At 40.8% G+C, this 21,749-nt stretch overlaps 1 protein-coding gene across 1 annotated transcript; it reads left to right on the forward strand.

Moving 5' to 3' along the window:
- The first annotated feature begins 6,047 nt into the window (after positions 1 to 6,047).
- LOC104034489 (protein-glutamine gamma-glutamyltransferase E) lies at positions 6,048 to 20,067 on the forward strand. The gene is made up of 13 exons (XM_075720950.1): positions 6,048 to 6,118; positions 8,020 to 8,187; positions 8,489 to 8,731; positions 9,283 to 9,401; positions 9,904 to 10,032; positions 11,508 to 11,685; positions 11,847 to 11,982; positions 12,902 to 13,005; positions 13,477 to 13,722; positions 15,153 to 15,458; positions 17,208 to 17,365; positions 17,577 to 17,710; positions 19,697 to 20,067. Exons 1-13 carry the CDS (start codon positions 6,109 to 6,111, stop codon positions 19,842 to 19,844), a joined length of 2,079 nt encoding a protein of 692 aa, XP_075577065.1. The 5' UTR covers positions 6,048 to 6,108; the 3' UTR covers positions 19,845 to 20,067.
- Positions 20,068 to 21,749: the final 1,682 nt, after the last annotated feature.

The following is a 21,749-nucleotide window of genomic DNA, read 5'->3' on the forward strand; positions in this document are numbered from 1 at the left end:
AATGAGCGTTTTATTTTATGAGGATGAAGTTTCTCTTTGTGCAGGGAGAGTTACCACTTGAGATCCACTCCTCAGAGCTATTCAGCATTCAGTGGTTTGTCAAGTTAATAGTAGCTTACATTACATTTACAGCATTAATACCATTAGTATAATTCACAGAGACTCTAAGGAGGCGCTGACACAAAGGCATTACTGTGGTGATCCCCCAAAAAAGATATGATGAGGTAAATGAAAAGTTTGAGGTTTTTTTCCAGACTTATGAGTACACTCATAGGGAGGGAACCCTATGAATTCTATTATGAATATATACTTTTATTGCATGAATACTCATCTGTGGATCATACTGGGAAAAGATATTAATTCATACTGACTCAAAAAATACCCCTTCCTGAGTGACACATCGTTGTATGTGAAATTCTGGATTCCAGGTATGCAATTAAATGCTCTACTTCTCCAAGCATCTCAGTCAACCCTCTGGATAAATAGCCTGAATTGCATAAGTGCAATGTGTTAAAACCCATGAGCTAATATATGGTCACTAGGAAGTTTACATGCCCACTGGTATGACTTACTTGCCTCACCCACCTAATGTGAATTATAATTGGTTTGAACATAAGGAGAGGCCTAAAGTTTTCTCTATAAATGCTGCCATACAACCAGAGCTTGAAGTCTTATCATATAGGCCTACAGTTGCTCACAGAAACACAAAGTCCAAGGCACAGACGAGCAAGGAAGCATGGCTGGTAAGTAAAAAAAAAAAAAAAAAAAAAAAAAAAAAAGTCTCTTTGTGCATAAGGAATGGGTAACTGAATAATGTACCATGTTAGCTTTCTCTGTGGGGTTATGTTTTGTAAAGGGCTCTGAATTGTTGGAGTACACTACATCTGGAGATTATGAATAGGTTGTTTCAGCATTTTTCTTTCCTGAATTTTCCAAAAGACACAAACAAGGAAAAGAAGCTAGTCCATCCATTACCATACTGGAGTCAAATATTATAGAACTGCAAATAGAGCAGAAGACTTTACTGCAAACTGCAAACTATCTTTTAGCATGAAACTTAATGAATCAGAGAACAGTTCAGGTATGAATGAATCTTGAGTTAATGGGAACATTTGTGCCAAGAACATGGGCTAGATTCCTCCCTGTAGATTCAGAGTCAGCAAACTGCAATGCCATTTTAACTATTTGTTAAAATGAGTGTGAAAGGCAAACGCACTTTAAAATACAGACAAAGCAAGCAGATGTCCAGCAGTGAGGTCTTAGGAGGAAAGATACTATATCAATACACTTTAGCAAGGTTGGCCATGTTCTTGCTTAGGCCTGACTTGCTGGGACCTCTGTAAAAATGTGTAACGATGCCTGAGTGCCAATGACGCCACTTTACCTCTTCTAGGCACAGAGCTCATGCTGTGCTGGCTTTATATGGCATAGGCTTGAAAAGCTCAGGAAAATAAAAAACAACCATCCACAGAGCTGAAGCTTGAGGACAGAAATGGCAGGCATTGTTTTCCCCTCGTGGAAGTTAGAAGAGGCACGGTTGCCCCATTCTCACAGTTTTAGGAGAACTGATTGCGTGAACTCTTAGGACACAAGTGTTCATGCGGATACTGTTATTTGAAATAATTCATGTCATTGACCTGACCTACAGCATCTGCTGTTTGCCTGGCTTGATGGTGCTTAGTTAACGACTATCTCAATGCATCTGCTGAGCGTAATACCATCTAAATGTTTACCCGTTCAAGAGCAGAACGTAGGCTGGGAGAGAATCGGGTGCATATGATGGGCGTAAGGCTATTGCTTCCCTCATAAATGTCCTCCACTGAGCAGAGCTTAAATAAATGGCAAAACACAATTTGATAGGTCAAGCTGAAAGATTGGACTGAGTAGAAAAATCCTTCTTTTTAACAAAAAAAACCTACACGGTAAAGCAGACAGTAAAAACCTTCATCTAAAGCAATGGAGAAAAAAAACCATAAACCAATTGTTTCTGCATTGTAACACTTCCTCTTAAGCAATGATTTGCCAATCACTTAGCCAAGACATTTTAGCAAGGTGATCCCTAAAAGGTTCCTCTTTAAGTGTCATACACCAGTCTATCCTTCTTAGCCACAATTTTTTTATCGCACGAAATCCAAGAAGCAATAGCAGCATTTAACGAACAATCTGGTATTTGCTCATCATGGTCAGCACTTGCTTGTGAAATACCCAGGGCCCAAGAAATATCCAAGCCCAAGTTCAGTTGGAGGTGTCAGAAGCGCCCGGGGATGCTTCTCACAGTGCCACACGCAATTTTAATGTAAAAAACCGTGAGGGTCTATGTGCAGGTGTGTGTGCACAGAACTGTTTTCACTACCTCTCTGTCCCTCTGCCCCTCTCCTCCTGCCCCCCGGACAGACACATCCTGCAAATACACACTTTTTTCCCAGAAAGTTTTTATGCATCTGCGGGCCAATCTCTAATGGATCTACTTTAACAAACAGAATCCAGAAGGTGGTGGATAAAGAAAAGGGGAAAGCTCCTAAAAAGATCCTATACATTTGATAGCATGATTCTTTTTTTAAGGGTTTTGATAGTCTGCAGCACACTACTGCTACTAAGGATTCAGCAATTTGTTCCACAGTCTCACACTCAAAATAATTATCTCAGCTTCTGCATGTCACTTTTAAGCTTCCGTGTCATTACAACTAAGGTGTGTCACAGCTGCAAGCATCTTGTTTGTGTCATAGAATTAAAAGCGCTTGCCTGCAGAATGGGACATGTTGGATTCTTAGAAGAAATGACCAGAGCGACGTAGCGATGGGAGCCTGCAAAGAGGTATTCTTTGCTGATGACTGTGCAGCAGTAGCTGGAAGTTAAAACTTCCAAATAATGTCTTTACTCCATTCCAATGGAAGAGATGTGTGCGTAAGTGGGAGAGGTAGGGAAATACATTTAAATATAATAGGTTATAAATAACAGGCTGCGTGTGACTATGTGGGAGCTGTCCGGGGAGCCTAGCATAGGTTCATCCCAGTCTGTGCGCTGTCAGTTTGGCTTATTCCTGTGTACTGGTCCCATGGCAGTTTTTGAAGTTCACATATTAGTATATGTCACTACTGTGTCACTGTCAGTCTCCCTTCTGGAATGAGCCACCTCGTCTGGAATGAGCCAAGATCCCAAGAGAAGATCTGAGCCCAGCTAACAGGGCAGCCTACTTTACACAGACAATATGGGAGCTGACTATGCCAACTTCGGCTCCCTTCAAAGTCTGGCTATTGGAGAACTTCAGGAACAATCAGACATTTTCAATATGGACTTGACCAATCTACATTGGGGGGTTCTAGCCCTGAAGAGTGCTGATGCGAGTCAGTTCATACCACTGTTCTAGGGGCCCAGGCCTCTCCCTAGTGTGGTTCACAAATACAGTATAACTGTAGAAAACCACTTGACTTCCTGTATGTAGCATAGCAGGAGTGGGTTTTGCTGATGAAAATCCTTGCTTAATTATCCAAGAAGGGAATGCGAGGGGAGACAGACTAGCCGAAACTTCTCAGGGTACTCAGGCGGTCCCCAGTGAGTCATGGCCGTACGGTTGTAGCGTGGTGCTTTAGGGGTATGTAAGGAAGAGCTGTGCTCAGAAAGAACAAAGGAGCAGATAGGCTATTCTAGGGGCTGATTTCCCATCCTGAAACAAAGGCACAATTCATAATAGGTGACATTTAATAGAATTCAAGTGTCACCGTGGATTCATACAGAGTTGGTGGGGAAGAGAACAACAGTGCAAAGAAGGAGAGAAAGTAATACTGAGGGGAATTAGTCTGTTACAAAAGATATCCTTCACCGTTCAGTGCTGAACTCTTCTTCCTATATATTAATTTCTTTAACACAGTTACTGGAGTGAGGGAAGAAATCTGGGTATCACTGGAAAAGGATGTCCTGAGTTATATGACTGAACAGGTTCGCAAAAGATGATTCTGATACAGCTTATTCTGGGTACATGAAACAAAATACCAAGACGGCTTAGAGCTTTCATTTTCTGAGGTCCAAAAGAATCTTCTCTTGCTATCCACCAGAGTTTCAAGCACCTACCTGCGCAATCCTTACATTTACAGATGCCGTACAAGCTCTGCAAAATGCTACTTGGCTTACAGGAAGCTGCCCGGGTCAGATGTATTCTGCTTGACTAGTATTCTGACTAGTGTTAATATTTCTCATTAATTCAACCCCCATTCTCAACCTTCACCCATAATCTTTAATCCAAAAGTCCGGTATGTATCATTCATCTGTTTTACAAACAAAGCACGCCAGAGGACTGCAAGGCAACTTAGCCAGCGAATAAACACCAGAAGCTGATGCAACAGATACAACTTGTTCTCCTTGCCATACTGTCTTCCAGAATAAATGGACTGTATCTGTTTTTTGGAACAAGCTGTTTATAACTATACTGTCATACCATCAAATACCAAAACCAGTTATGCCATTGACCTATAGGGCAACAATATCCCACACACTATTGCTGTCGCACGAGAAAAGGTGAAACACATGACCAAATAACCATCAGCAGCTATTTGGTGAATAATCGCTGACTTTTTTTTTTTTTTCCCAACAGTAACTAATCTTTCTGTCAAAGAGAAACAGGTTGCTATGTATCCAAGGTAGGCTGAAATCTTAAAGCAAATTTATTCTGAAAATTGTTAGTGTGTCATTTAAGAGAATTTAACAGTATGGGTAGGAGAGCGTAGCTTAACATCTGAAACCTCTAAAGTTTGGACTTAACATTTTAAAATAAAATTCCAAGAAATTTTAAATTTAAGATTTAAAGTAATCATTTTAAAATCACAATTGCACTTTGCATGCGATAAAACTATGGTCCCTCTTAAGATTAAATATTATTAATGAAGAGAGATTCAAAGCAGCAGTCTGAATTATACCCAGTTAAAGACTGTTTCTTCTAGTAACACCTTTTTATAGGAAATAGGAATAAAATATGTCTGTATATGAAATAGGTTGAACAAGTTCCAATTCTAGAATTTCCAAACATGATCCAAACCTGAAAACAGAACAGTTTGGGCTGCTGAATACTGAGCCCATCCAGTTAAAACTCTGCATTTGGGAAGGCATATAGCTGTGGCCAGCCCAGCGTAATGGCTAGCACTCAGAGGCATCCTTAAGACTGTGCATTGAGTACATAAAATTTTACAGGTCGTTTCATAAAAGTACCAGAATTAGTCTCTGTCTTTCTTAACAGAAAGTGGAGCCACCTGCAAAGCAGAAACAAAAATCACTCTCCTTGAAATTAAGACATTTGTGCACAAATTGACATTGCCATTTGCATGTTCAGAGATATCCTGTAAAAAAAAAAATAGTACCGCACCAGCTTAAGATAACTATTTTCTCACAAGTCACAAAGGTACTTACCTATCACCTCTGTAGTGTGTCATGCAAATATGACATGGAGTGCTTGTCTATTTAACATTGTTAAACAGTAATTACGTGATAAATGAAAAATTGGTTCTTTAAATTTGGCCTGATTAAATTTGGGTCAGAGGCAATAGCTTGCTCACTGTTTTGCAATTACTACAGTGCAGCAGAGAAAAAAAAAAAAAAGCAGCTGCAGGAAAACAACAGATTCAGTGAATTAATTTAAAGAAAAAGTTACTGTAAATATTGCTCATGAAGTATTCCAACATAAAAACAATGCGGTGCAAGAAGGAGTTATGCTATTCCTGCATTTTTATCATTATTACAGAAAGAAAAGCAACTAAATGTTGAAATTCTTATAAATTTAAATACATTAAGAAACTCTTAACAAGTGGCCAGACCGTTAGGGATAAATATTATCCAAGCTTCAGATGTTAAGTTGCAAGGAAATGGGATCAGGATGTGGGGACTGAGAGAGTGAAAAGTGAATGAAAAATGAATCCTCAAGCCCCATTGGTCTGATAAAGCCTGGGGAGCAAAGGCAGCTATCCAAGCTCCACCCCACAGGAAATATTGCAAACAGGCAACTTTACGCCTCGACTTTTAAAGAAGTGAAAGGCACCAGCCATTCCTTAAGTCAACAGAAGTAGAGGAGGCCATTCAGAGCAAAGCTCCAGAAGCTGCTTATACAGGACGTATTGATCACATATGGGCCAAGGTGAGCAAGGGGGAAGCCCCTTCTGCGGTGCTCTGTTTGTTATTTTCTTATATCCATACCTCATATTCAGTTCTGTAATGGACACTGAAAGATCACTACTTCTATAAGGAGTTTTGGTCCAAGAAAAAAAAGGAAGAAAAAGTTCTTCCATCCAGAGTTAGGAGAAGGCTTTTCACAGAAATTGCATTTTTTCACCTATTGTGTGCACGGGAAAAGCAAGCTTATTAGAATGAGATTTGGGAGAACAGGTATATTATCTGATGTTAAAACACTGTATTTTGCAAATAGGAAGGAAGGGAAAGTCTGCAGCCACTTGAAGTTGTCAGACAAGTGCAAATGAAAGACTGACAAATCTGACGTAAGAAGCAGCAAAGCAGAACTTGAAGAAGGTATCATTGCAGTGGCTGAGGGAGGCTACAACGAGCAGAGAAGGTTGAAACCTGAAGTTAAGGCAGAGAGGATACAAAAATTTAGGGTGGGGTTTTTTTTTTTGGTGGTTGGTTTGTTGCAGTGGGGGTTTTTTGCTTACACGCTAATATTTATACATATGCAAATTGAACAGTTTAATAATTATTATAAATGGTCCCATGTTGCTTTTCAAACCTTGCCAGCTAACTCCTGCCTTTCTAAAGACAAATCTTCCCCACGTCTCAGCTTGTTCTACAATAGATGTGCTTCATTACTAAGTTTCTGAAGATGGTTTTTTTTAAAGTAGGTATGTTCCTGAAAAATCAAAGCATGTACTGCTTGCCTTGATACTGTAAAAAAATGTGTTCCCCCCATTTGAACTGTGACTACATTGCTAAGACTACTAATGTAGTTATTTCAAGGCTTGCCTAAACTTGATAAACTTAAGATCATGCTGTAAAAAAATCTTTACACCATGAAATCTGGTTGAACATGGAATAATGATTTTTTTACTCAATAATGTCACAGGGTAGCCGTGTTCCACTACTAAGGACCACACTCTTACTCTTCCTATTCTCCCTCTTGGGCCGGGGGGTGGAGAATAATGAAAATGTTTTTAAAAAGCACACAGTGCCCTTAGGGGGAAAAAAAAAAAAACAACAACTTTTTCTTCTGTACTGCTGCACTTTATTTAAACCATCAAGCTATCTTCTACTGGAGAACTCTTCATAGGCTCTGATGATGTCAGAGCCAAACCAATCTGAGACGCTTATTCTTTGGCCTCTGACCGAAGCCATAGCTCACGTGCAAGAGCTTTCTGCAACATATTATTTCACATACATTATTTTAGAAGTGTTCTCTCTCCAATTCTGCCATCTCTCCCACTGCCAAATGACAGCCCAGTGTCCATCAACTTATTCTTCTTAGGTGCTTCCAACAGATATCAGCTGTCAGTTATATCAGAGGTACATGACACATAAATGGGGCTAGAGATCACTTCATGGTTTAAAATGCAGAAGTGTTTCACAGCTCAGTCAGGTTTCTTTATTTCTTATTCAGAGGCAGGAAGGCTGTGCCTCTGTTAGTGTAACACCATATCTTGGAACGGATGATGCTTCGACAGAATTAGCTGGGTTCAGCCAGATCTTTTATCCAAGTAACTCACAAGTATTCAATTCTCTCAGGGTTCTCTCCTCTCAGATGCCTTTCTGATTTTTCTTTGGTACTGGATATACTACTCCTTCTATACTTAATTAGGAAGATACTCTCTAACAGTCTATGCAAAGCAGAGTCTCTCTCTCTCTCAAAAAAAAAAAAAAAAAAAAAAAAGAAAGAACAAAATGCTCCAAATAAATTATTTCTATTTTTGGTGGAAACCTCACATGGGTCCTAGTTACCTGTAGAAAGTAACACACAATTCTTGAGAGTGTGTCTGTGCTTCTTCCTCCTTGGATGTACCCTCAAGTTTTCTTGCTCTTCTCACTTTTTCATAGCCGCAATGCAGCCAAGTACCAACTGGCACCTGAAAGAAAATGCGAGAGATCACCACACAAGTAAATTTTCTAGCAAAGAGTTGATTGTGAGGAGAGGACAGGCCTTCACTGTCACCTTCAATGGAACAGAACAGCCTGAGCAAAACTTAACATTCATCGCAGAAACAGGTATGGCTCCCAGCTTCTTTCTGTGAAAGAGTAACGCTGCCTTGTGACATTCTTTTGGCCTGATATGCACTACAGGGCAGCAAGATAATACCTTGGAACCAACATGCTGGTTCGCATAGCCGTGGAACTGTTTGAGGTGTTTGTTGTGTTACTCCCATCTCAGCTACCAGCTGCCTTCAGTTTCCAACACATGGCACAAATTCATCTGAGGGGAGGGTTACATCCCGGCTGAGTTTGTTGAAGACTAAATCTCTATTTCGGCAAGCTGGAGAAAAAAAATGTTGTTTATTTTCCTTAAAAGGTCCAAACCCCTCAAAACTGGCTAAGACCCAGGCCACATTTGGTATCTCCAGCACAGCGAGCAAGGAGAACTGGAGCGCAGTTCTACAGTCGACCAGTTCCAACTCTGTGAGCATCTCCATTTCCAGCCCACCTAATGCTGTCATCGGACGTTACAAGCTGAGCGTTCAAAGTACTTCAAGTGGCAGCTCCTCTCCAGCAAGCCTTGGCACTTTCGTTTTGCTCTTTAACCCTTGGTCTTCAGGTATGAACATGTCGAATTTCCCCTGAAGGAACAAAGTTGCTTGTAGCTTCATTAATATTTGCAGCTTCTTCATTTGACCTATACTTCTTTAATATGGGGGCTGAATGTTCACCACATAATGTACCAGTTAGAAAAGAAAAGGGTTTAACAGTTTCTTAGGACCTTCTGGTACATAAAATAAGCTCTGCATCATGTACTTACTGGAGAGCTCCTTGCCCTAAAAGATAAAGTTCTGCTTTTGTCAGAGCTTCCCTACTTCAGCACAAGTTTAGAAGGGTGTGTCTGGTCTCTGTAGAACCAAGAAAAGAGTCATATCTACCAGCTGCCATCTTCTCCCAGATTTGACAGTGTCATACCTCTGTCTTCACTCAGAGACTCCTCACCCCTTTCTCTAATTATAGGAAATGCTGAGTTTCACGTTCTGTTTAGAACAGCAAGAACAGCAAAGGGTGGATATCTACAAGCATTCTTCCTGATGGAGACCAAGGCTCCCGAGGTTTTGTTTTATTTTGCCTGCTGTGGTTGTACATACCTCTGTTTTGGCTTTTCAGGTGATGATGTGTTCATGCCCAACAAGGCTGAGTGTGAGGAATATGTGCTAGAAGAGTTTGGCATCATTTTTGTAGGCAATAAAAATCATATCAACAGCTTTGGATGGAACTTTGGCCAGGTAAATGCAGCACTGAAACACCAGACAGTGTTTCGTGCTCTGGTTTTCACATGAACTGGGTGATCAGGGCTTGTTTTGTTTTTCCCGTTCATTGCAGTCATACACCTCTGAAAAGCAGGAGTCTGGTATTGAAATCGGAACTCATGCCAAGCCCTGTTATACTGATTAACATGAGGATTTGTAATTGACTAGTCAGTGATACGACCTAGGACTTGGAGGTGCAGTCAGCAGAAACCTTAGTGTCTGCTGGATAGTAAAGTACTGGAGCAATGCTGAGAGGCAAAGTCCTGGTCTTAAGCTCAATGACTGCAGGTTTTGAAAAGCTCTTTGAGTTCTAGTCTTAACAGTTTGTTGAGGCCACATTTTTATATGGTAATTCCTGGCTGAGCTGCAGCACTTCACTTGATGATTAAAAAAAAACATTAAACACTTATATGGCTCTACTTACCCTGATTTTTAGTAATCTGTGTTTCCAAAACACTAACTTATTTCTATAACATAGTTTCAAGGAGATATTCTCAATATTTGCCTTTCCATGATGGATCGAAGCTTAAACTATCGTCAGGATCCCGCCACAGATGTATCTCACCGAAATGACCCCAAATATCTGGGCCGCGTTCTCAGTGCGATGGTAAGCAACGTGTTCAAAAAGTCCAAACTACTAACTGTTCTTTTAAAGTAGTTAGTGAAAGCAAGTATGAAGACACTTCTCAGAAAATTTTAGGCCATTGTTTGTACGCACCAGAAACGTGGGCCAGAGAAACACCTAGGTGGTCATCTGCTCTGAGCTTGCTAGATTTCTCATCTGTGGTATCTCTGACAGTTATCACTTTGATACCCAGTAGTCAAACCTAAAGTATAAGACATGGGGTGGTACACTGAGGGACCAGTCCCCTGGAGGTCTTTAGTCCAAACCCCCATTTGAAGTGGAACTACAGTGGTACTAGATCAGCTCAGCCATGGATTTGTCAGGCTGCCTTGAAAATCTCCAAGGATGGAGGTTTCATGGCCTCTCCGGGTGACCGGTCCAGAGCTGCACTACCCTCTTAGTGAGGACTTTTATGTCAAATATCATCTTCCCAAGTTACAGGTTTCTGCTGTTGCCTCTTGTTATATAACCTGCCAGAACGGAGAAAAGTTGGATTCTGACAACTTAGTGTGTTCCATTCAAGTAGTTGTAAGCTGCTATTACATTCCCCTTATCCCTTTCTTAACCAGACTGAACTAGCCCAGTGCTCTCAACTTCTCCTTGTAGATTGTGTGCTCCAGGGCCCCCGACCATTTTGGTAGCCCTCCCTCCTGGGCCCTCTTCAGCGTCTCAACATCCCCTTGATCTAAGGGACCTGAAACCGGAGACAGGATTCCTGGCATAGCCTTGCTAGGGATAATTAAAGGGGATTAACAGCTTCCCTCAATCTCCTGGTCATGCTTTTCCCAATGTAGCCTAGCGTGGGCTTTCCCTTTATGCTCAGAGAGCACTGTTGGCTCAAATTCAATCTGGCATTTGCTGTAACTCCCAGGCCCCTTTCAGACAGGCTGCCACTCAGCCAGCTGCTTCCCAGCCTGTACCAATGCATGGGGTTATTCTATCCCAAGTTCTGAAATCTAGACCTTTTCTTCCTGAACTTCATGAGGTTTCTGTTGGCACAGTACCCAAGATTTTTAAGGTGACTACGCGCCATTTGTTGTGTCAGCCACTTCCCCTAATTTAATGTAAATTTGCTGAGGGCTCACTACATCATGATCCAGGCACATTCTGAAAGCTTAGCTGCATGATGTGCTTCGATGACGCCATTCAATCATACAGTGGTAAAGTTACCACCTCATGTCAGGACAGTTCACTGAAAACTGGTGTTTGCCTTCTCGCCTGGTGCTACTGTATTTGGGTGGGAGAAACAGTGATTAAATACTCTCAATTTCTTGAGAGGACACGTATTTCATTTCCCTGAAAAGATAAGGCTTCTTCCTGAAGGCCAGCTACATGAAGCAGTGACTTTTGTCCACTAAAATGTTACTCAAGGCTTTTCCCCTGCCCGCTCCCCTACCGCTACTACATCTGTTGTAAACTCTTCATTTATCTCATAAATTTAGTGAATATTTTTACAGGTCAATGCCAATGATGACCAAGGGGTGCTGCTAGGAAACTGGAGTGGAAATTATGATGGTGGGAAAAGTCCAAGCAGCTGGACTGGAAGTGGTGAAATCCTGCAAAACTGGAAGAAATCAGGATTCAGACCTGTCAGATACGGACAATGTTGGGTTTTTGCAGCGGTATTGACTACAGGTATGTTTTATGTCATGCACATTGACACCGCACAGATTCTGTTAAAAGAAGGACTAATACTACTTCCTACATTAAAGTCTTTCAAGACATTAGGATGTTATAGGGAACTTCATATTCCAGAAATACTGCTTTCTGACTATGTTTTTCTATTCTCTCTTTAGTGCTTAGATGTCTGGGGATTCCCACTCGTACAATTACAAACTTCAGCTCTGCCCACGATGCAGATGGAAATCTGCGTGTGGATGAGTATTACGATGCTTCTGGAAATCATTTGGACAGGTCAGCTGACAGCATATGGTAAGGCTCTACAATATTTAATAGTAGGAATTATCAATGCCTATAGAGTCTTCAGGTGTGGAGTATAGATTCTAATGACAAATGCTTTGTTATCTTCTTAAAAATTGCCTTAAAAACAACTACACACATGGAGGAGGATCAATAAAAAATACTACAAAATAATACTACAAAACTTGGTGTTTTCACTCTTTCTCAGTTAAACAGAGAATTGTGACATGAGTTACAACAGCTAATTGAAGCCAGGGCAGGCAAAGTTAGAGTTCTGATGCCACAGATGACTGAAAAATTGTGATATTACACTGGAAATATCAAACAGTGGGACTTGACTTAGTTTGGAACTATTCTTCAAAAACAGTTCATGTTAAACTGTGAAAGTTCAACAGAACCAGCTTCCCTGCCTTTTTTTTTTTTTTTTTTTTTTTTTGCGGTGACATCATCTGCAGTGAAATGATTTAATTATTGCCATTATTAAGCATCAAATGCAATTCAAACAAGCTTGCATTCAGCAAAGAACAGGTGCAGTCCCTCACTTTTTGCCTTGTTTACTCCCCTGCTTGTTCTGGACCCATTCTAAATATAAGCGATACGTGTAACTGTAGCATTGCGCTATAAGAATAGCGGCTAAAACTAAGGAAGTGCATGGGCTCAGAACTTCTGGAGAAAAACAGGCTCAGGACATTTTGTATAGTTTTACAAATTTGCTTTCTGCCCTTGAACATTTATGTCTGCTCCACAATACAATTTTCAGCTCCTATCTAGTTAATATAGTCACGATCGGAGTGGAAGCGATCAGTCTCAGAGAAGAACCTACGCAAACTGAGGCATTCAATACATCTAACTAAGATGGCTGATTAATGGATGCGAGTAGGAATTTAGAAACGCATACTAAGTAGCTTGCTTTGTTCATTCTTGCACATAGGAATTTCCATGTCTGGAATGAAAGCTGGTTTTCCCGCAGTGACTTGGGACCCTCGTACAGTGGATGGCAAGTTCTGGATGCAACTCCCCAGGAAGAAAGTGGAGGTACACAGAGTTTATTTCAGGAATAATGTTGAAAAATTATAAAGTCAGTCACTTTCAGAGAGAAGAAAAAAAAAATTAAAACCACTATAAAAGTAATTTCTCATCCTGCTCAGAAATAGAGTGGTGGAAGATAATACTTCATCGCATTCGAAAAGCCTCGGATCATCTGTGGATGCCAAGAAACAGACTATAGACTTCTAGGAGCAGTCTTGCAGAAATTCCTACATTTCCAATGTAGGCATCCAGAACTACTGAAAATCAAAGGATAATATAAAATAAATCAAGTGTATCTTCAGAATAAACACAAGATACATTGATGACTGGCCTGGTATGAGGGTCTATGTGGATGAAAGGGCTATGATGGGACAACAGCACTGTGCAATTCAGGAGTCATTGATAAATATCTGTCTAGTAATCTGTTTACTGTCAAAGAGTTGATTAGGTCTAAATTATTATTTCTTGATGCCACAGGAATTTATCAGTGTGGTCCTGCCTCACGGAAAGCCATCAAAGAAGGAGAAGTAGATCTGGAGTACGACTGCCCATTCGTATTTGCAGAAGTGAATGCAGACTGTATGTACTGGAATTACGACCCCATAACTGGAAAGAAAACATTAATATTCTCTCAGTCTACCACAATTGGGCAATTCATCAGCACAAAGGCAGTCGGTAGAGATGATCGTGTAGATGTCACCAACGATTATAAATACGAAGAAGGTAAATAAAAACACTAGTTCTTCTGGTTACATAGCTGCTTCATTCCCAAACATATATAAACTGTAGGCTAGGAGTCTCTTAGTGGGCAATTCTAGGCATCTATAAGGTAGGAGCAAAATTTATACTTGGCTTACACAGTTCTAACAGAAAAGGGCAGAGAAAGTAAAGAGTAAAAAATACTGCCTTGCCCTTTCTGATATGGAGCTGCTTTGTGGGACCGGAATAAGGCAAGTCCAAATATCTCCGAGTAAAGCATTCACTGTTCTGCCTGCCTATTGCTAACGTGTACCGACCGCCTCTGCTTTTTGAGAATTAGTCTACAGCCCAATTATTTGACAGCAGGATGAAAGGCCTATTACAGAAACCTAAGCTAAATCAGCACTTAGGCCCAGGATAAGCAACTCTTTCAAAGGGTCAAGCAGCATGTAAATTTGTCAGACCTTTGGGTTTGGTAGTGCAGAAAAAAAAAAATACAATCATGAACTGAATTTGCAAGCGCAGAGAATGAACACTGCTATTGGAAATATGTATCAGAAGGGTGAAAAGCATGATAAGGCAGAGCCCAAATAACTTGCTTCCATTGTGTACTGGCTCTGGCTGGGATGGAGTTAACTTTCTTCACAGCTGCCCCGCTAAAAGCGTTGGTAACGCAGCAATGTCTGGGCCACAGTACCTGCAGAGCGTCAAGGCTTTCTCTCTCCCTCCCTGCCGCAGTGGCTGCGGGTGGGAGAGGGGCTGGGAGGAAGCCCCACAGCTGACCCAAACTGACCGAAGGTATATTCCACACCATATGGCTTAGCGCTCAGCAGTAAAAGCTCAGCGAAAGGCGGCGGAAACGGGAAGGGTACTGTATTCCCGAGCAACCGTTACGAGTGTTGAGGCCCCGCTTCCCGGGAAGCGGCTGGACATCTGCCTGCCAATGTGGCGTAGTGAATGTATTCCTCTTTTTGCTTTGCTCCCGCACGGTTTTTGCCTTCCCTGTTAAACTGTCATTATCTCGATCAGCGAGCCTTCTTGCCTTCCTTCTGTTTTCTCCCCATCCTGTGGGAATGGGGAGTGAGAGGCTGGGTGGAAAGGCTGCTAGCTAGAGTCAACCCACCACACAGTGCTGTCAGCCTTCCCTTATATTAGGGGCCTTTTCTGTATTAGCAAATAAGAATTTACATTTCTAAATATTACAACCATAAAAAGGGATAGAAATGGGAAGAGTGAGAAACTTTGAACTTAAGATTTTGTGTTACAAAAATTACTATTAGAGGGGCAGTGACATTACTGACTGCAGATCCAGAAAATGAGGTGTGACTGGAGAACAGAGGCTCTGTTCATCTTAAGCACAGACACTACGTTCTGCTGGCTTGTCTCTAGCAGTCACGGAAAATAAGAGATGCACGTTAACTTTTGAGGATAATTTTCATGGTTCTCTCTGACAGGCTCTAAAAAAGAAAGAGATATTTTTAAAAAAGCCCGGAAGAAGCTGGGACTTGAGGATAAATTTGATCCTACAGCACCGACACCACAGGAAATTGATCAAAAGCCTGACATCTCAGGGAAGTTCAAGGTGGCTGGTCCTTTAGAAGTTGGCAAAGACCTCGATCTAATTCTGGTTCTTGCAAACTTACAGTCTGATGCTAAGGCTGTTAATGTAAATATGACTGCTTGGAGCACTGTGTACACTAGAAGACCAGTTCACGAGATCTGGAAGGACTCCATATCTGTCACTCTGTCTCCTGAGGAAGGTAATGTTTCAAATAACTTTTAATCATAATTGTGTAATTGTTTTATCAGTAAATGGGCGTTAGAAGCTGGTCAACTTGGGGGAAAAAGCTCTAACAAACTGCAATCTATGCAGAAAAGGCTGAAAAAAAGTTACATTGCACTTATAAACATACTAAAAAGGCATGCTTCACACCATAATTTCCTTATTCTAATAAGTACTATTCACATTCTGGAAATGTATCTCAGGAGTGAAAAGAAGATGGTGAGCAAACACAAAGTTTCATTTAACGGAAGTTGCATAAAAAAAGATAAAGACAATATAAAAGCATAGCAATCAACTCCAACTAAATGTGTTCTGGTCAGTTACAAGGGGCCTTACTGAAAGGTAACAGGACGTGGCTAACAGCAGAAACAAGAAACCTGATCCATTAGCATATTAGAATGGAATTAAAGTGTGAGGAATAGAAATAGCCCGCTAAGCTCCACAGAAAAGAAGGTTTGCATCGAAGAACTGTTGAGGAGTAAATGACCTCAGATTTTTAAAAATTTTTTTTTCCAGATGGAGTTTGATAACCTTATAGAAGAAATTCTCTACCTAAATTTGAGTATTGTTGGAAAGATGAAATTAAGTTACCATTAGAAGCTTGGGATAATAGATACATCAGCATCTCTCAAGTGAACTGAAAGATTATTGATTCACAACTGATACTATATTGTATTAATCTTAGGCTTCGCATCACTAGTGAGAAGCAGAAATAATATTTCATTTCTTTAATGTGTAATTTGACTTTTGGAGTTGGGATCTATCCGCTTCCTCTAAAGCATTAGGAACTGGACTCTCGGTGAAGACAGAGTTTGTATGCTTAATGGCATTACAGTCACGCAGGCACCTTGTGGCGTCTTGTGCTCACACAGGCTGCGTTAAACCAGTGGCTGAATTTAGAGTCAGCAGGAAGGTTCTTCCCCAGATCTGATGGAAGGGACCATTTACAGAGATTTTTGCCCTCTTCTGGCGGTATGCTGTGTTTGCTAGGATTTGTAGTTAACAAATCTGTTGCAACTGGAGGAATCTAGGACATGCACATTGCCCCCGTTTTCTTGCTTACTTTTGTGGGACTTTGCACTGGTGACTTGTTATCTTTTCTTGTGTTTTTCATCTGCTGTATACTACTGGAAAGTATTTTGTGGCTCACAGTGTTGGCATGCAGCACAGCTACTCTACAGTTCTTCTGAACTTGATGTTTATTGTATGAACGGCCAAAAATGTGGAATTGCCTGGATTCAGACACAGAGGAAATCCCTTCCCATCCCGTATTCCTTGATTTGGATTACAGCATGGAAACTACTGTAAAAACACATGATAATAAAAAGCTAGGGCTAAAAAAGATAAAAGAAATGTAAAGACATCATTCAGCTCGTCTCAGTATATTGTGAGCAAATACAACTGATGAGGCCTATCAGAGTATGTCCCATAACAAATGGAGTGGCACTGGTAAACTCCTTGAACTCTAGCTCTCTCTTATATTTCAGAGCAATTGGGAGGCAAATAAGCCAGGCAATATGGTAGTAGGGAATGGAAGAGGGGTAACATAGAAGAAGTCACTCTCTTTACAGCAAACTGATAGATTTGCATGAATTGAGTTTGGCAGCGATGGTTGAAGGCTGTCCCAGACGCAGCATAAAAGGAAAATACTAATACTAGGTATAAAACTCTGCGGGCTTATAAAAGCTTATGCGTATCAATTCCTTTTTTTTCCTTCTTCTTCCAGAGAAACAATTTCCAGTTAAGATAAAGTATACTGAATATCAACAGCAGTTAACTACAGACAAGACAATCCAGGTAACAGCTTTATGTCATGTAGAAGGTGGGATTCAAGTGCTTGTGCAAAGAGACATCACCCTGGACAGTCCTGCCATCGACGTACAGGTAAATTGCTGTCCCTTTGCTCTAACTGCAGTGGTAGAGAAAGGGGAAGATGAGCTCTTATATGCACTTTCTTCCCCAAGAGAGATGTTCTGCACACATTCTGCCACGGTCTATCACAGCATCTCATAGTATCTCCTCTTCTGATGACTGAGAAGGCTCGGATAGAAAAGAATACCGAGAACCCGGCCTTTCAAGTGTTTTCTTTGCACAGGTACTTGGTGAAGCAAAAGTGAATAAAGAAGTGGATGTGGAAGTGATATTTACCAATCCTATTGATACGGAAGTGACAGACTGTGTGCTGCAGGTAGAAGGCAATGACCTGCTCAGAGGAATCCTTGAGATAAAGTAAGTACGAGAAATGCCTCCTTCCCACTATTAAAGATACGTGAGCAAGAACGTAGGCATGGATGACTTGGAACCAAGCAGTGTGATGAGACAGCATTTTCTTCTTGCTGTAACTTGGGAGGCCAGTTAACGTAACATCTTGTAATGAAGCACACAGCTTTGAACCAGCTCTTCAACTAAGCTAGGCTTTGGCTCCATAGTTTGGAAAGTCAAATAATTGCTGTCATAATTGGACAGAACTTGTTTTCCTGCCTATCTAGCAGGACCCCACAGTTCCAGCAAAAAATACATGCTTACCCACGCAGTAAATTTTGCTGAGGCTGTCTATGCTGCTAGGGCCAGACAGGTTGAACCTTCTTGTTCCGATTATATGGCCAACAATAGGATACATGACTATTTCTGTCCATACTATACCCAAATTATAGCATATATTAACCAGGATTTCCCGCCCCCCCCCCCCCCCCCCCCCCCCCCCCTTTATTAAATTGACTGCAGGCGCCAATCCGGGTGTTCGGCCTTCTAAACCATTTGCGTTTACATCGAACAGATAGACATACATATAAAAAGCAGATGCACCGGTGTCCCAGCTTTGGGAACAAAAATGAACACAGATTGTTTAGACACAGGTTGTGATCTCAAAGGGTGGTACCTCTGAAAAGTACAATCCCAAGTATGTTCCACGCATAGCTGTTCCAGACACAATAAATCACGACTAAGGAGGATAGACTAAAAGAACAGACTAAACCATGACCAGCAGCTACTCCTTAGATGACTGAATTCACTTTACTAAGGCCTGGAACTTGAACACAGCTGAAATCCATGAGGCAGGCAGGAAGAGAATAGGAAAAATGGTAGTTTCCAAAAATAGAAGTTTCCAATAGAAGTTTGGGTTGGGTTTTTTTAACTAAAAAAAAAAGTTTTTCCAAAACAAGAACTACAGGTACTCTGATTTTCAAGCTCTGCTTTCAGAACTCTACAAAATACTTATGTTAGGAGATTAATAAACAGAGTCAAGAAAATATTAGATGGTGTTGAGGGTTGAGGTGGTGAATGAGAAGACTGGAATAAAATAGGTTCCTTTTACTATAAACCCCAGTATCCTATTTTTATGCTTTGATAGTTTTGTATCCCATCTTGCTCTTTTTCCCTTCAGTATTTCACAACTGAAACAGAAAGGGTAAATTTTCAGACCGTCCCCCACTTTGTACATATAGAAAATTGCACACAAATTTCGACAAATGCTAGTAAATGCAGTTATTTGTAATAAATACCTGGGATGTGGAAGTGTGCTCTTTAACTGAATACACACACAGAGACAAGCACAAACAAACAAACATACACAGCAACTTAACACTGCCATTTGCACTTGAGCAACTAGGAATGGTCTATGCCATAATTTATAAGCTCTCCCGAGGGAATTTAGCAACCTCACGTTGTCTATCACATACAACTTTATCCTCAGGCAAGACAAGACAAGACAATATGACAGGGTAAGGGTGTTCCAGAAAACCATAAACATTAGTTTCCAAGAATTACAAAATATACTGGTTTAAAACATTTTAACTTCTATTCAGAATTTCCTGCTGTGTAAACAGCGAAGTTTTCTTGGTGCTATAATCTATTTCAATTCAGGAGTTTGTATTAACATTCTTCATGGTCTCAGATTATTCTCTTTTAATGATTCAGTGATGTGTCTCACACCCTCTGTTCCGCATCAAGTTTCATCTCATACGATACTAGCATGTCCCCCTTTGTGTGCTTATCTGGGTCACTGCATAATGTATTTGTGAGAGACCTTAACGCATGGGTTTGAGTATTTAAATACATATCAGATAGCCAAGTCCATTATGGTCTTTTCATGGCCATCCTACACTGAACTGATAGGAATTCTTACTTAAGATGAGAGATGGTTAGTGAAGAAACTCAAGCACGATGCATAAGCCTGTTTTCAGCTTTTATCTTTCCCTGTTTGTTTCCTATTTTTAGCATACCACCGCTGAAAGCCAGTGAGAAATCCAGTACAAAGTTTAAACTCACCCCATTTGAGACGGGTCCCAAACATCTACTTGTTAATTTCTCCTGTGATAAATTTGCAGATATCAAGACCTTTAAGAGGGTGAATGTGATTGACTAACATGAAGATATATAATAAATGGTGTGCATGTGTATAAATTGAACAAAATGTCGCAAGAAATCTAGTATTTGTAAGAAAACAATGAGAAAACAAGCAAAACAAAATCCTTACTTCCTTTGATAAGGGATTACCAACGTCATATCATTAAAATTTTACATTGTAATTTTAAATAAACTGAGGAATAGTTGATTCTTCATTTACTGTTGTGAGTATCCATGTTATTAAAAAGAGCATCTTACCTTTTATTTAGAGACTGTTTGTTTGACTTTTGTCTGGTTTTCTTTGCAAATAATTCTTTCTGGCTACAGATATCTCGCACAAACATTCATAAACTCATTTTTACACATGCAAAGCTGTACACAGTGGACTTTCAAAGTGGTGTTTCTCCTTACTGCAACCGTGACACTAGAAAGTAGCCAGGATGAGTGGCATGATTTATGTCATTTAGCTTTGTCTTTTTTGCTGCAAATTCTGCCCTGACATTTTTTCTTTTCTGGTAAATCACAGTGATTAAATGAGGCATAGGAAATGTTCAAAAGGAATTTGGGTGGTGTCCAATTTGAGAGCCATTTGACAAACACCTCGAGATAATTGTCCAGCTCAACATACATGACATTTTGCTGTTATTTTGCACTTGCTGAAAGTCTTCTGTGGGAATCAAAGGGAGGGTAATCTTAAGTCTAAGGGTATTTTAACTTGCGAAGAGTTAGGAATTCTTCACTACAGATTGTATGTCAGGAAGTCATCTTTCAAGAGTTAAAGTTTAGTAAAGCTTACTTAAACCCTTTACGGGAGTATAGGGTACGGGACAAAAGCTGGGCTCCAGGAACAAGTGAACTAGGTGTAGGCCAGTGAGTGCATTGGTTTACGGCCAGTAATTGTACAACAGTAAGTCAATCTCTGACTGAAAATGATCTGCGTAGTTGAAGCGAATGGAAAGCCAAGCTACTGCTCTATTTCACTTCGGGCTGCTGGGCCAGGAAGCCAGTAAAATCTTTACACGTGCCTGGAGCCAGCTCTGTGCCTTCACTTCCACCACGCAGCACAGGGTACCTGTGACCTGCCACAGGGACTCCTCACTGTTACATGAGCAGCCCAAGCTCAGATTGGCTACAAACTCCTTTTGTCCTTGTAGCCTGCAAAATTGCTTTAGAAGGGCACTTGCAGCCACCTAGTTTTCCACTGCCAGTCACATGATGTCAGTATGAGACGATACTGGACATAAAATGAGATGAGCTACAGAGAGGCTGTACAAGCAGCTCACAGTGGCACCCTCTCTTCTTCTCCTGATGTTCCCCAAGGCTCGCCAGAGCCAAAAGCTCTCATCATGTAGCCCAAACGGTAGAAATACAAGCTCGAGCATAGCCTTGGATTTAGAATGTGGATATACGCTTAATACATTGTTTTTACGTCGCTTGTATGCGTGAGAACAACCAGACTATGCTAAAGTCAAGTGAATTGCACTAGCAGAAGTGAGAGAAGCGTGTAAATGGGACCTCTAGGGGAATTAAAGGAAGGCAACACCCTTCCCCTGCAACACTTCACAGGCACATGAAGTTAGTGTGTCTAATTACACGTGTGCCTACTTGGATACAGATTCACAGAAGGGATTCTGCAGCGTTTTTGTGGAAGTTACATTGATCTCTTTCTAGTAAAGAGTGGCAACAATAGAAGTGTAAGGTGCAATACGGTTACCCTCAGGATATGATAGTGCAATACTTGAACAGACAGAATTATTAAGGAGATGAATGAAATAAAAGAGTATGTTTTTCTCTGAAAGTTAGCTAACTGCACTGCCATTTCAAGGCTCTGAAACAAGGGAAAAGGAGGAACAAAATATTTGGAACCATTTTTGGATGATGGGTGGGTGGAATTGAGCTAGGAAAAACACCTGCCACAATGCTA

This window comes from Pelecanus crispus, chromosome 14 (genome assembly GCF_030463565.1).
Source record: "Pelecanus crispus isolate bPelCri1 chromosome 14, bPelCri1.pri, whole genome shotgun sequence".
In the NCBI taxonomy this organism is placed as follows: Eukaryota; Metazoa; Chordata; class Aves; order Pelecaniformes; family Pelecanidae; genus Pelecanus; species Pelecanus crispus.